Source organism: Euprymna scolopes, chromosome 16, assembly GCF_053919585.1.
Source record: "Euprymna scolopes isolate OS-2025 chromosome 16, ASM5391958v1, whole genome shotgun sequence".
In the NCBI taxonomy this organism is placed as follows: domain Eukaryota; kingdom Metazoa; phylum Mollusca; class Cephalopoda; order Sepiida; family Sepiolidae; genus Euprymna; species Euprymna scolopes.
Window position 1 is genome coordinate 136,903,227 of NC_136497.1, and position 16,769 is coordinate 136,919,995.

The following is a 16,769-nucleotide window of genomic DNA, read 5'->3' on the forward strand; positions in this document are numbered from 1 at the left end:
AGGACAGCAGCACTGGACATATCTGCTGCCTTTGAAAAGGTCTTCATGAAAATTAATTCGTATAGTATTTCTGGACAAATATTTTATATAATTAGACCGTTTCTTGATAAAAAGATCTAAGTTGTTTCTGATGGCTGTATGGTTTTTTTTTTTTTTTTTTTTTTTTTTTTTTACATAGGTATCACCACATTATCAAGGCCAAGAGGCCACTCAAGAATAAGGGTTAAAGAGTGTACAGTAGAAATTGGACAATATAGTAATCATTAGTAATGAAAATTTGGTAAATTTGATAACTTATATGGAACGGCTCATCAAGAACTTATTTACGTTAGACTTGAACACAACCATATTGTAGTCAGCCGGAAAGCAGGAAAACGGAAGACAATTCCACAGGCGTGCAGTTCTAAGAAAGAAGCTTTGTTCATGGAATCTACGTTTAGGTTTAGGCACAGATAAAGAGTGGGGGGAATTATTGATAGTGTTTACAGCTAGACAAGTGTTTCTTGTGAAAGTTAGGCGAGGAGGGACCATAGACTGAAGCTCAGTCGAACACTTTCCATGAAAATAACGATACATCAGAGACAAACTCGCAACATCTCTTCTGTGAGATAGAGGTTGCGCACTGATTGATTTTTGGACACTGGTTTCTGATTTTTTAAAATTAACCCCCCCCCACCTCCCCTGGATGAAATTGTGTCTGAGATGAGTATATTTGTTGATGACCACGCTCTAGTCTTAACATGTGGGCAAAACAAATGTGCACATATCCAAGTCAATGGCTGAATCCTTAGGAAAGAACCTCCAGTCTAGATGAATGGGGGACAAATGGATGGTAACATTTAAAGCTACTAAAACAAAGCTCTTTTAGCAATTATAAGAAACCTCTCCAATCACCAATTGCAATAGCAAATAGCAGCCTCACCCGAGAGTTAAACATTCAAACCCTTCAGCCTAACATGAATTGAAACAAATACATAGAAGATACTGCCATGACTGCTGCAAAGAAAGTGGGCTCCCGCTATCATACTAAAAAATATTACTTCTGCTAGTATCTTATATCTTTACAAGGCAACCATCTATTCATGCATAAAGCATTGTCACATCTTTGTTGGTTCATCATCAATTAGTTTATCTTTCTCAGACAGGATCCAATAAAGAGTCTCTAAACACGATTTTTTAATGTCAAGAGGGGAATCTATCTCCAATCCCATGCTTATTTATTTAGAATAGAGCAAAACTTTAAACTAAGATACTCAATATTTTCATCTATGAGGGGGCGTAGAAATACCTGGTGTAGAAACCAGGAGCATGATTACCCCTTTTAGTGTGATGGACACCAGTAGATTGTGTCAGGTCATCCATCTAGAAGGAAAACTTTGATATTAAAACTGGGGGAGGGAGGCCTTCTCAGTCATGGCCGACAACCTTCGTAGAGCTGGTGACTCAAATTCTCTGGTTTGCAAACCTAAATTGATTAAGGAGTAAATAAGCACTGCCTATCATCGGCTTTCATGTTCCTTTGTCTATTAGCCAGGCACAGAGGTATACTACCAGGGACTTGTCAGAGCCACCTTGTGCTTGGCCTTGTTTCCTGACAAGGACATTGAACACTGTTCTCCTATTATCAATTTTTTTCTTTCTCTCACAAACAGAGCAAATTGGGTTTGCTTGCATGCCACTTGTGCTCACTCAGCTAGTCTGGGCCGGTCTTGCCGGAGAGGTTGAGGTTACATAATTGACAATTTGTCTGGCTGCTGTTTCCGACTGACAGTACAGGAGCTCTAACTCTTCGGTAACGCTTACACCTGCTGCTCTATCATCAGTTGTATAATATCAGGATACTGATGATACAACACTCTATAACATGCATGCGGGAAGAACTGATGTTCACAAATCTAATCATTAGAAAATGACTTCCAGACCATAGTGGAACGGGTGGTAAATGGATGGCAACATTTAATACTGATGACTAAGCTGCTATAATTACAAGATGCCTCGCCAACCACGGATATCCATGATAAATAAATTCTTCCTTCAAACTGCTTGGCTTAACATTCACGGGCAATATGAACAAGAATCCCTGACAAACCCACTTAGCAACAAAATCATACCCCTTCACTGTTGAGATCTCCAAATGCCAGAAAGCTTTTTATTCTAATAGTTTCTTTCCTCGACCATCTAGACTTGGAATTCCCTTCCTGCTTCCCTGACTGTACTGATATACAGAAGTTTAAATGTAATGTAAACCAACATCTTGTTAATCTTTCCTAGGCATGTTCCCAAATAGTACGTCCAAGTGGCGATGTTCTTAGTTTTTTACTCAGGTTCACCTCCATCTACTAAGTATTTATCTCTCTCCCACAGCAAATGTGATATCAGGGCCAGAAATTAGGATTGAAAAGTCAGCGCTAAAGAGAAGGAGCACTGACCTACACAATATGCCTGGGTAACCCTGTTGACATTCCCTGGTAGAGATGCCTCAGGCAATTAGCAATAAAGTAATCCCTTCTCAAAAAGAGAAGGAAAAGCCTTGGAGAATGGACCTCCTAGAATTGCAAAGGACCAGCACCAGCAATACATTACAATCAACAGGGCAATGGCCATTGCAAGCATCTACTATTAAAATCCAGCCCTATCACTGCAATGTCGCATTGCTGCGCTTTTATTTATTTATTTTACAAAGCCATCATCTATCAAGACCCGAAGGCCATTCGAGGATGAGAGTTAATGAATGTACAGTAGTCAATAGAAAAATATTGTAGTAAATGTTAGTAGTGGAAATTTGGTAAATTGGATGGCTTATGGATAGAAATTTGGTAATGGATGCCTTATGGATTGAAATTTGGTAATGGATGGCTTATGGATGAAATTTGGTAATGGATGGTTTATGAATGGAAATTTGGTAATGGATGGTTTATGAATGGAAATTTGGTAATGGATGGCTTATGGATGAAATTTGGTAATGGATGGTTTATGAATGGAAATTTGGTAATGGATGGCTTATGAATGGAAATTTGGTAATGGATGGCTTATGAATGGAAATTTGGTAATGGATGGCTTATGAATGGAAATTTGGTAATGGATGGCTTATGGATGGAAATTTGGTAATGGATGGCTTATGAATGGAAATTTGGTAATGGATGGCTTATGGATGGAAATTTGGTAATGGGATGGCTTATGGATGGAAATTTGGTAATGGATGGCTTATGGATGGAAATTTGGTAATGGATGGCTTATGGATGGAAATTTGGTAATGGATGGCTTATCAAAAACTTGTTCACATTAGACGTGAAGACACCCATGTTGTAGTCAATTAGAAAGCAAGAAAATGGAACAGAGTTACACAGATGTGCAGTTTTAAGAAAGAAGCTTTGTTCATGGTATCTATGTTTAGGTTTAGGCACAGATAAAGAGTGGGTGAAATTATTGATAGAGATTTCAGCTAGAGTGTTTTTTATAAAAGTCAGGTCAGGGGGGACCATAGATTGGAACTCAGATGAGCACTTGCCATGAAAATAATAAAGCAGACAGGCTCACAACGTCTCTTCTGTGAGAAAGAGGTTGCAAGGAAGAGAAAGGGGCATTTCCCACTCAGCTACAAAGTTTATTTTGAACTCTATCAAGGCAAGATAAGCTGCTTCTAACAGCTCCTGCCCAGTGGTGGCAACAGTACTCGATTCTTGGATGTACTTGGCTCTTATATAGGTAGAGAATTGCATCAGCAGTGAGATATCTACTGGAGTGGTAGAACCATCCCGTCATTTTCCCAGCAGCTTTGGCAATGGATTTGATGTATGTGTTCTACCTCAGATCAGGAGTAAAGGTCAGACCAGGAGCTTGTTAAAACATGGAGCCTCCCCAAGATGAGAGCCATTCATTTTAACTGATGCCAGACGGGGGTCAGAGCGTTGATGATGGAAAGATAGAAGCTTAGTTTTGGATGCATTAAAATTAACCGACCACCTCTTTCCCTATTGCACCACATGCTCAAGATCAGAGGAGAGAGAATCAGAGAGAACTTGGTCATTTATGGCCTTTGACATGTTGGCATAGATGGTAGTGTCATCAGCATAAATGTCTACGAATGATCTTAGGATGTCATTTGGGAGATTATTGGTGTAGGTCAGGAAGAGAGTTGGGCCCAGGATGGACACCTGAGGGACTCCAGCATTAATACTGTGAACTTCTGATTTCTGTCCATCAACCACTACTCTTATGAATCTATCAAAAAGAAATGATTTAATAACTGAAAAGAGATTTTCAGCTATACCATAGCTAGAGATTTTATGCCATACCCTATCAAAGACCTTTGGTATGTCAAGAGCAATTGTCCTAGAAAGGAAGCCTCCATCGAGAGATTCGCTAATCCTATAAGATATAACTGTTAGCACATCTGCTGTAGATCTAGCAGAATGGAAACCAAATTGCATGCCACTGAGGAGGTTATTTTTGCTGAGGTGGTTGATTACTTCTCTATTTAACATAGATTCCAGCAACTTACTTATGACCCACAGAAGACTGATTGGTCTGTATTGAGTATTGAGTGGGAGATGACAGATCATCTCAATTTTTAAATACAGGACATACTGATGAGGTTTTCCAGGGTGTTGGGAAGCAATTCTCCTCAAGACAATGCTTAAACAGCTTTGTAAGTATGGGCGCTAGTTCTGATTGACGCTTTTTGAGCACTATTTCATAGGAATGCCGTCAGGGCTAGTTGCTTTACTGAAATCAAGGTTTTTGATTGGCAACAGCACACACATATTTGTATGTTGCATGTTTTCAGACGCAGGAGGAAATACGGGGAGTTGGTGGCCCTGATCACATAGCATAGAATTAGCTGCAAAGTTTTTGGCAAAGAGATTAGCTTTGTCCAATGCTGACGAGATTACCTCAGGTGCATTGATGATGGTTGAGATAGAGCACACACTTTTATTAGGGACCCTGTTTGTTATTTGCCAAAATTGGTTGGTTGGTTGTTTTACGGCATATCAACCCTTTTCAGGTTATTTAATGCAGAATCCAAAAATTTTGAAGAAAAATTTTTTTAATAGAATATATTTGTTGTTTTCACGTCGGTTTCTATTTGACCCATAGTTGGGACCCTAACAGGTACTATCACTCCGGGTCAGAGTGAACCTGGGAGCAATGGTAATTAAAGGGTGGCTCCACACTCCCCAAAGCCCACAAGCTGGGGCCTCACCACTGGATATAGTTTAAGGTCATATCCATGACCCCCCATTGAGGGACTTTTACCCTCTGCAGGGGGGGGGGGGGCAGGGTTAGGGTTAGTCCTGAAGGCGATTTTAATCTCAGTACATCTATTACGTTGGAAGCAATGGAAATAGTGATTTCTGTGCACAATGGCAGCAGCACATTCTGAAGAGAACTACGGCTGGCTGTTAGGTTTTTGCTGGAATTTTTTTTGAAGGTATGAAGCAGTCTATAACTACAATTAACCATTCCGTCAGGTCTGATACTATGGAGGACATGTTCTTTTTAAACATGGAATGCAGAAGTAAATCTGATATAAATGTATGAAAGCTATCCAGTCAACCATAGCGTATCAATACACTGTACGATGGCAAGGTATGTCAGGGGACTTATTACATTTTTTTATTATCTTAACTGAGACAACCAAGCGGTTGGAAGATCCTAGTGGGGACAGAATGGAGCAAGTTGTGAGAAAAAGGTCTAGGAGAATGGCATACTGAACATCAGTGTTGGGCACACGGGTAGGTTTGTGAACAATCTCAGTTAGGTTATCAGTAATGGAGAAATCATGACAGAACTTCTTCTCATCACCTGTCTTGTTTGAGTGGGTTAACCATTCCACATTGTGAACATTGAAGTCTCCATAGACGTGAATGTTAGTCGAAGAATGAGCAGACAGAATGTGGTCAATTTTCTCAGATATACTCTTAAAAATAGCAACTTTGCTGTTATGGGGACGATAGAGGGCAAATATAAACGCAGTAGTGTGAGCAAATGCAACCCAGAAGCACATATAGGATAATTTAGGGTCTTCTCATGTCCCTACCACATGGAAAGCGATCTCTAATATAGGTACATGTTCTATGCTCATGGTGATCTTGGGGGTCAGATTTGGATGTTAAATTAGAATATCCTTTATGAACTCATCTAGGGAAACAGGCGGTCTAATGCCAGTTTCGCTTAGGAAGAATAGGTCTGGTTTGGTCTCCTATAATTGGATTTTCAATGGAATGTACCCTGATGAACTTGCTGCTCTGGTACTCCAAACAATCAGCTAAATCCCACCCCTTCATTGTGGAAATTGAATTGCTAGCCTTTGGAATTCCATTCCAGCTTCTGATTGTGCCAAAATGTAATATAAACTAAAATCTTGCATCTACGGATCTCAACAGTGAAGGGGTGGAATTTTGCTGCTTACGTTGAGAGGGGCACAAGTGCTATGAGTTAATCAGAGCACATTCCATTAAAGTACTTGTAAAACAGCCATAAGGATGCAGCATTGTGGCGATGGGACACAGGTTGAAGGCTGATAATCTTGGACCTATTACATTGGAAACTCATTTTTTGGACCCTGTTTAAGAGTGAGAGACTAGTGGTAGATGCACCAGATGTGGCAACAATACTCCATGCATGAGTTAATTATAGCTTTGGATACTTTTTAGTTGTGAGAAATATTCTAGCATGGTATATTTTGCAGCAACCTTGGCAATGTCCTCAATGTATTTGTTCCAATTCATGTTACCTGCAAATGTTAAGCTGAGGATTTTGAAGGATGAACTCTCAGGTAAAACGAAACATCTTGACTTTTGTGTGCAAACAATTCCATTTTCCATTTGTAGCTCCGCTTGTTGCAACCTCTTCGCTAACCTTAGCCCTGTCTGCCTAATTCATGTCATTGAAGTTTACTGTACAGTGGTGTTGGATATTACGAACCTTACGCTGATAGTGATTAAGTCAGCTAGTGTAAATTTTGGCAAGGGTCAGACTGAGTGCATGATGATAACCCAGATTAATAGTGTGGGATTGATTAAATTTGAGACTCTTATAGATAAATTTTTATAGAAAGCAAAAGTTGTATGGAAATCTGCCTTCTCGGAACAGATCAAGAAAAACGTTTTCAGAATCATAGTGGAGACGGTGAGACGGTGCTGCTTTATGGGTCACCAGCATGGACTTTCAGTAAAAAAAACTTAAAAGTAAGTTAGATGGAACTTACACTAGAATGCTCCAGGCAGTGTTAAATTTAAACTGGAAAACATACCCAACCATTAGTTGTCTGTATGGTCGGTTAACCCAGATCTTTTCAGTAATAAGATAAAGAAGAACACGATGTGCCGGATATTGCTACAGAAGAAAAGATGAGGCCATCAGTGATGTGTTACTGTGGGATTCTAAACACTGAAACCGCTAAAGTAGGAAGACCTATTAAGACGTACACAAAATTATTGACAGAAGACACTGGCTTATAACTTGAAGATCTTACTTAAGGCCATGGAAGATAGAGACCTGTTGAGGGAAAGTCAATTTGGTTTGGGCAAGCCTGACACGACGATGACAATGATGATGGTATCCTATTTATAGGACATTGACATCCAATGTGTAAATACAGGGTGACCCCCCCCTCAAAAAAACGGGCCCCAACTTTAATTAGGCCCCGTTTCTTAGGGTTTTGTCCGAATGAAATGAAACTTTGGTCATAACTAGTTTATTATATTCAAAACATCACATCAAAACACAAGGGTCTTTGGCCTTTTTTTTTCTCTGTTGACTGTAAAATGCTCAGAAAAACAATGGAATGTCCTGTTTTTTTGGGTCACCCTGTATTATATTCCATTTAGTTAAAAATAAAATGTACACAATAAAGAGTGTTAAAAAAGGCAAGAAAATTTGTTTACCTTCATTGCGAAAAATGGAGTCAACGTTCGTCTCCTCAGTCAGATATGTAAATTTCTTCAACGAAAAAGACATGGAGCGAGACTTGTTTGGATGTAAAGAATCAGGTAAGTTTTCGTTGCTGTTTGTTGTCGGACTTCCGCTACTACTGTTGCTGGGAGAAAAGAAAGAAGGATCGGACAGACCGTTGTTGTTGTTATTTAAATGCTGCTGCTGCTGGCTGGTTGACTCCACCATGTTCTCCTTTGTGTCGGGATCCCCAACAGCAGTGCAGAAACATTTGCTGGAGTGATGAGTAGAACCAACTGCAGGGGAAGCAGTGCCGTTATTCCGCTTTGGACACCGACATTCCTCCAAGACATTCAGCTTAGTGTTATGCTGAAAGACAGCAGAAGGAGGAAGAGATGACGGCAGGGAGGATGGCTGATCCGTTTTGGCAGTCTCGACTACACATGTGCAACAACAACAGCAACATGAAGAGCCGGTGCAACCGTTGCGCTGCTTGACCGCAGCACGACATCGGCGACTGTTATTGTCTGTCAGTCTGTTAGCATGGTTGTTATCACAGCAGCTGGTAGGAGAAGATGGTGGTGGAGTCGGAGAGAAGTTGGTACCGACATGATGGTGGTGGCTGTGGTTGTGATGATGATGATGGTGTGGGTGGTTGTGATGATGGTGATGGTGTGGATGGTGATGATGATGAAGACAAGATGGCGCCGAGGCAGCGGTCAGAGCTTTATCACAGACAGTACAGCACGGTTGCTTCAAACTTAGATTGCCGAGAGCCTCATCTCCATTGCCACTTGTGGGGCCGTTGTTCAAGGAGAGCGGACAAGAGTTCTCACAGTTACAATTCCGGCAGTGACCAGTGGCCTTGCTGTGTCGACAGCAGGCCGTGGCGCTAGACTCGCTGCAACACGTCGAACAGCACAGGTATTGTTGTTGTGGGGGCGGTTCTATTTGGTCAGTGTTGGAGGGATTGACAGGGTGGAATTTAGTCCTTTGACAACACCTGGACACACTGCTGGTCAGGCTTGTCGTACTGCCACTGCCGCCAACGCTGCTGCCATTACTTATGGCAGTTAAGCTACTGGTTGTTGTTGTTGTCGTACAAGACGAAGATGATGAGGTGCTTGTCACAGGGGTAGAGGTGGGTCTTGTATCCATGCGACCACCCCAACCCTCATCATCCGATTCTGTGGCAGAGTCGGACCCTGCTGGTGATCCTCTAAAATTGTAATATCCATTGAGATTGTTGTTGGCAGGGTTTGTACTACCACAGCTGAAAAGTCTTTTGGTTTCATCTGCAGGGCTACCTGTCTGGCCACAAGTGGTCGTAGGTTGGTTGATGCGGAAGTCCAGGGCCACAAGAGAATCTCCCGTGTTGAGGACAACCACGCCATCCATTTTGAGCTGAATTTGAGGAATGAAAGAAGGAAATGGTGGCGCCAGTTCATACTTGCAGTAAATGCAGAAACTGTGCTTCAAGCACATAACTTTGTTCTTGTGTTTCACACCTGAAAAGGGAAACAGCAATAAGTGTTAATGTCAAGCATATAATAGAAATAAAAAAGAATTAGCAATTTAATTTTCTATGTGATTTTACACACAGAGGATGTTTGGAAATCGTTAGCATAACTGCAGGATTCTGTTATACTAGACAAATGGGAAAAAGTTGTAGCCCGTCAACTTCAAATTAGTGCTTTATGTCAAACCTCTCAAGTACATGTGGTACTGTGGCAACTAACCCCTATTATTTTTTTTTTCTTTATGGCCATAAAAACTGCTAGTAATAGACATAGATTAGCTAATTTGGGAATGCATAAAACTTAGAAACGTCACGATAGTTATACAATATAAAACTTGGAAAATGTGATAGTGATACATGTTTATTAACATCGTTCTGAAGCAGCACATTCAGGACTACAGAACACAGTGCAAAAGGGTACATCTCTGACCAAACACTGATGTGATTATGCAGTGGGTCTAATGTGAATGCATATTAATCGCTAACTGTGCACCAAACAGATACGTTTGATTTGCTGCACCTTATTATAGCAATGACCTATACAAAAAAAATTCAGCCATATCGGCTCAGTAGTTTTTGAGAAAAGTGGAATAGACAGACAGGCTAAGACCTCTTGAGTTGCTTTATATCAACATTCTTTTACAAGTCTAATTTCCTTTGTGGTCTATGTCTTCTGTTGTGCTTGCTATTTAAGTGCAACTTTTAAAATCTAACAAAGTTTATGCGTTAAATCATGTGAAAATGTCATAAATGATGAATAGATTTTCATAACTGTATGGATAGATTAGAGCAAGGTTTCCCAAAGTGGGCTCCAGAAGCCCTTTCTTAAAATGGACCAAATGTTTTATAATGGAAAAATTAAATGGCTGCAGACATTTAATTATTGATCTTTTTCACTGGAAAGAGAAATGATAAATAACTACAGGTGTAAAGAGTTTCAGAATGATTTATGAAAAATAAAATAATTAAAAAAAAACAAAAAACGCAACAATTTTTGATCAATCAAAAACAAAAAAGGGTTGTAAACATTTTCATTAGTTAATGTGAAAATGTTTTTCGTATTTATTTTGGAAATTATCTGTGAAAAACCTTCGCCTTGCTCAGAGGCTCGATGGTGCCCATACGGCATAATCATGTTGACACACCGGTTCCCGCTGGATCACCGAAGTTAAGCAACGTTGAACCTGGTCAGTACTAAATGGGTGACCATTTGGGACTTTCAGGTGCTGTATGTGCTCTCCGCTTATCTCGGCATTGTTTCCAGTCGTCCTGGTCTTCTCCTTGCCACTGGACCCAAATAGTGCCGATTCAGGAGGTGTGGTTGCAGATTGCGCAACCTTTGCCTCACAATTACACGCAAAACTGCCCATATAGAGGTATCCTTTGTCTTTCAAGAGTGAACGGAGGCATCGATCAATCGATGGTGTCCTGAAATTTGGGAAACTCTGGATTAGAGGACTAGAGTTTTTTTTTTTGGGGGGGGGGGCGAAGAAGAAAGGAAAAAAAATAAAGGAGGAAGAAGGGAAAAATTAAAGAGGACGGAGAGAAAGGTAGGGAACAAGACAGGTCATCTATAAATTCAATTACACTTAAAATAAAGCCCCCCCCCCCCCATCCCCACTCAAAAAACAACTTACATGGAAAATTGGTTTCAGCAATATAACAATCCTTGCAAGAACTGAGAGGTGGTACTGCAGTTATTGTGATAAAGCATTGCGTTCCTTCTTCTCTACTTCTTGGTACACTGTTCAAAAGAAAGTTGGAAAAATTAAAATGAAAAGGTATCCCACAGTATTGAAACTCGGTAAAACTTAAGTTTTTGAAAAAATTTAAAAAAATAAATAAAAACATGTAAAAAAATTTGTTTGAAAGGCACCTCATTATTATATAATACCAGCAGACTACTTGGTGTTGCCCGGTTGGAAAATATGCATATTATTAGATTCATGCAGATTTCATATTTATCATTATAGAGCCAATTTTCTATTGATTATTACCAATTTTTTTTATGAAATTTCATAAATACACTTTATGTGCCTGGCAGTGTTCTTAGATAGGTTTTGTATCGGAATGCCCCTGATAAGTAGTGAAAATCATGAATCGAAAAATCCGATTAAAGTTGAAACAGTCCGATTTTAAACAAAGTTAACACCTGTACACAGCCCGACACCACAATTGCATTTGAAAAGTTTTTCAATGCACGAACAGAAGTGCCCAGCAATATAAAATCGACAGTAGGTTCTTTGATAAGACAGGGGCACATTTGAAATGAATGTTTCTGTTTAGAAGACAATTGAACCATAATACTTGACTTTTGCGTTTAAAACTTTAATTCAAGCCATTATGTATAAAAATAATTTTACAAAATCAACATTAGTTCTCTACAGTGCAATGTGGACTACAATGTATTAAAGTTTCCTCCCAGTGCACTGTGGGTGAGATCCTCAACTAGAGCAGGCAATCAATTGATTTGATTGAAAAAATGGGTAATTTCATTGATTTTGATGACAATAAAATATGGTGTGGAATATTCGTTGATCTTCATTCAATCACGGGCAATGCCAGGTTTCCCTGCTAGTTGCTTTAAGAAACGAACCCCCAAGAGACAGCGGAGATGTTCTACATCACCTAAACTTTAATTCAAGGCAACACCCTGTCCATTATGGTGTTATCCTGCAATATACAAGTCTTCATGAAGAAAAGTAAAATAGATAAACATTCATGTATCTTTTGTAAATTGTTTTAAAATATTACAAACCTGTACGAGAGTGGTCCCCCACCCCCATGCGTGTTTTTCACATTTGTTTTTGTTTTAAGTTTTTTCCCCGTCGACTGTCATAGATTACAGATTTAAGTATCATATTAGCAGAAAAAATTCTGAAAAAAAAAAAAAAAAAAACTTTTAAGAAGGGCGTTCACTTTCTCATTATAATGTTCTAATCACGACACGTCTGTGAAGAAATGGACAGTAAGTCAGGTATCAATGAAGTAGAACGTTATAATGAGAAAGTGAACCCCCTTCTTAAGTCATTTCTTTTTTTCAAATTTTTTTTTTCTAATATGGCTACTAAGTCTGTGATCTATGATAATCATTGAAAAAAGTTAAAAAAATGTATAAAACACGCATTTTTAAAGGGTGGCCACTCTCGTACAAGTAATTTCTTCATATACATATTCTAACATTCTTATTCTTTGTCAAAATCAGGCTAGAGTTGATAGAAAAGAGCTTACCAGTGACCATAGACAAGAATTTTTGATCTGTCGGTTGGCCATTCACATACTGCAATGAAAATATCTGGTTCGATTCCATCTTCAAAAAGGCGCACCTCGGAAATCTGAAAATTAAAAGAAATTCTAACGTCAGCCATGTCTAAATTTATATTTACGACAAATCAGTTAAGATTAAATAAAATCCTAACATCGACTTTTCTCGAGATTTGATGTTTTTAAATGTACCCCCACATTTTTAAGAGACCATCAATTTGAAATAGTTCATCACAAGTAAAGAGACTGAATGACCACATCTTATTTTACATTTCTCTCGGAGGTCTTCTCAGTGGGTAGAGCTTTCATATTTAAGTTTTAAAATAGCATTTTTGTTGGTCTGTCAGATGTGAGTTTCTATCAGTATTTTGTTTTTGATTTTTAAATGATTATCGAGACTCACCAGATGACCATCTCATGTCAGTCATTTTTTTCTTGTTCTAATGTCAGACTTAACACTATTTGTGTTTCAAATTAAATAAACACTTTAAAATAAGTTAAAATTACAAAACTTATCCATATAGGTAGAAGAGTAACTTATCTTGCCTTCGGTAAAATTTATTTGCTGTATATCTGTTTTTGGGCACCTTTTCATTTTATTATTTATAATGCAAGCACCCGTTCTTGGTCTGTCAAGCGTCAGTCTAAAAGAGCATTTTCATTAACTGTGCAAATTAAATAAACGTTTTTGTTTAATGCTCAAATGTATTGCATCATATTTAAATCAAATTATTCTCATTTTTCCATGACTATGAACTGTGATTTCTTTGCATTGAAATTTTAATTTTCTCATGCAAAGAATTTTTTTTTATTTTGAACTGAAATCAATTACCACACTGGCAAAGAACTTTTTTTTCTTCCTATGTATGTCCAACAGCGAACAGTTTTTTTTTTCAAGATCTTCCCATCCGTGGCATATATTGCGACTACATCGTCGTCAGTGTCTCTATAATCCAGCCAACTCGTCTTCTAAATCTCAGCTAAATCCGATCCTGACATCTCTTGCCACGATCCTCCATCAAGCAATATCACAGTTCTCCCTACCTCAGTTTGACTGCTTCCTTTTTCTACCCCCCACCCCATCTTTTACTTTCCTTTCACCTTTTCTTTGTCTTCAGTTTATCTTTTATCTCTACTAACAAAAGAGCATCTGCTGCTAATCTCTTGATTGTGCAACCTACGCCATCACAAGCATTCTTTCCGTGTGATGTGGCAAAGAAGTTCCATTCTGCTTGGAGATCGAAATCGGTAAAATGATACAGCAAGTTTGTCAAGTTCTTGTATTTTTTTTTCTTGGCCACTAGTTCCAGGCCTCTGAACTTCATCGAAAGTTAAAATTTTTAAAATTTTGTGATTTTTGATGTCCCATAGATTTTAGTAGGATGTTTATAAACTGGCTTATTTTACATTTTTGAATAGAGCTCAAGATGTTCTTCAAGAAAATATATAGTTTTATATGGTTCTGAGCAACCATTACTGAGTTATTACCATTCTAAAATGGAAAAAAGTCCGTAAAATTTAAGTTTTGCGGACTTTTTGCCATATTTGGTACCCCATAATTTCAAATTTATTTGTTTTCAACACCTAAATTTTATTTTTTGAGGAAGTATTCATAGCATACTATGAGGTTTAAAGCATTAAAAGGATTTTGGGTTGATTGTTAGCAAGAACTTACTCTTTACAAATTCAAAAAAATTAAAAATTTGACTTTTTTGGGGTGATTTTTTCAAATTTTGTCATTTTTGTTAGCTCCGTAAATTTTTTCCAATTTGGTTAGAAACCATGAATTAAACTGATTCTTATAGTATTCTATGGACATAATTGAAAGCAGTTCATCGAGACCTTTTTAAATATAACAATTTCTGAAAATTGGCTTCCAAAATTGAGAAAATCGTCAGTGTCAAAAAAATTTCAGCGATATGAAAATTTTCAAAAGGCCATAAAATTTGAACGGAAAAAGGACTTGAGCTGAAATTTTCAGGATTTACTCCTTTCAATGGTACTAAAAGAATCTGAAAGTTTCAGGAGATTTGGAGAACATCAATTCCAAGCCCTCACTGAAATTGGCTGGACTGACCCAAAAACGAGCTTTCAAACATCCAACTTTTGACACTTGATTATGTTTGTTGTTGCATCTTCATGCAGGTGCCTGGTGTTGGGTTCATTATTTTTATTCAAACGATCTTTTGGTACATCCAATAATTATTTTTTTCTTGCATATCGTCACCAGGTGCACTCATTCTTGTCAAAATCATTTTTTGCTATATACAACCTGGATATTAAAAACCTGTAGTCGCTTTTAATATCTTTAGTATCATTCATTTTCTCGTTAATCTCTCCTCATCGTCCTAGTTATGAGGGTGTAGGGGGAGTGCACTCTGTAGTACCACATGTTCAGCTAGAGGATTTATTTTTATTGTACCTAGTTACAATGCCTCCCCACGGGACAGTTAGACACCAGGGTCATTTTTTAACGTGGAGAAAAGGTACGAAAATAAACATTGTCTCAGTCGCGAAGGATTTCTCCTTCACTGAAAGAGAACGAGAAATAAAAGTGCTACATCTGAAGAACAGATACTACACTTGGATTGTAATCTAGCTCCCAAATTTCTAATCTGATGGAATGTCAGTACCAAAGCAAATTGTTAATTAAATCGAGACTTTTCACTCATCAGCGACAACTGATATTTGTGATAATTTCTGAACAAAAATGAAATTTTTTTTTACCTTTTTTAAAGGTTTGCATGGTATGAACCACCACCATTGTAGATTATAAACATAGACTGGCAGAAACCCAGTGTTTTCATCCGTATCAACCTGGAGGGAATAGGAGATGATAAACTGACCATCCTTTGTAAATCCCAGAAACACATATCTGTGGAGGAAAGAAAAACAAGACAGACAAGGAGAGAAGAGGTTAACATAGTTTGCTTGAAGCATTGTCGGTACTTACGCGCTTTCGTTACTGTGCTATTTTTTTAAAAATAGTATTTTCAAGTTAAATTCAAGTTTTACGATATCTTTTTTATTAAATTGTTTGGCGAAAGTAAAGATTACAACCCCCCTCCCCATGTTAAGAATGGCTTTCTAAATAACATTATTTCAGCACGGTAACAAACGTGCATAGGTACCGCATTGTCTATTGTGTATAAAGGTAATTTATTAAAGGCAATACAATCTAGAGGTCTAACAGATAGACACTAAAGCAAACAAGCCAAAAATTATATGATCCTCCGACTAATGACTTGAATTTTAGAAGAAAAATAAAAATTAGCTCCAAAAAGGCAATACAATCTAGAGGTCTAACAGATAGACACTAAAGCAAACAAGCCAAAAATTATATGATCCTCCGACTAATGACTTGAATTTTAGAAGAAAAATAAAAATTAGCTCCAAAAAGGTGTGTTTTTCACCCCTGAAACACCCTAGGGCTCAAACCCCAGAATTTTCGAAGGGTCAAAGATTACGTTTCCAGACATATATCCATGTGATCGTGCTTTTGGGTAATTTTCAGTAAAATCTAATGATTGGAAAAGATTCTATGTCCTGAAAAGTGCTATTTTTGACTATTTTGACCTCCCTTGTGACGCAACCAGAATTTTTATCAAAAATCTGAGAATGTTACATTTCCTCCCTTGGATAGTTGTAACTTCATGCAAAATTTTAGAAAAATGTAATAAGTAGTTATTGAGAATTTTGGGAATGAACGGACGAGGGTGAATTCTAAGGTCCAAATCCGACTAAGTCGGTGGACCAATTAAGATATATAACGGTTGATTTAACTATGCAAATTCACTTTTTATTAACAGTATGTATTCATTTTTTGAATATATTTAATACTTGCATCAGTGTGGTTAGATGGAAGTTCAGTACTGTATGATGTTCCAGAAAATCCCTTCCTCAGATAAGTGTTCAATTTTAATTCTAACATACATATTGATGCAAGTAAGAACACAGTGCAAGTATAAAACATGTACAAAAATGTACATAAATATTGTATTAATGAAAGGTGCATAGCTTATTCCACCATAACATTTTTTTTGTGTTGATCCGTTTCACCTCGGCAGTGTATGGACCTCTATAAATTACC

At 38.0% G+C, this 16,769-nt stretch overlaps 1 protein-coding gene across 1 annotated transcript in view; it reads right to left on the reverse strand.

Annotated features, from left to right (window-relative positions):
* The window catches only part of LOC145296119 (uncharacterized), a 61,209-nt gene that overhangs the window by 22,421 nt on the left and 22,019 nt on the right, over positions 1 to 16,769 (reverse strand). Inside the window, exons 3-6 of the mRNA XM_080142266.1 lie at positions 15,407 to 15,554; positions 12,647 to 12,750; positions 11,053 to 11,159; positions 7,890 to 9,404 (exon numbers count right to left, since the gene is read on the reverse strand). Coding sequence (XP_079998392.1) covers positions 7,890 to 9,404; positions 11,053 to 11,159; positions 12,647 to 12,750; positions 15,407 to 15,554 — 1,874 coding nt within the window. The remainder of the gene's footprint in view (positions 1 to 7,889; positions 9,405 to 11,052; positions 11,160 to 12,646; positions 12,751 to 15,406; positions 15,555 to 16,769) is intronic.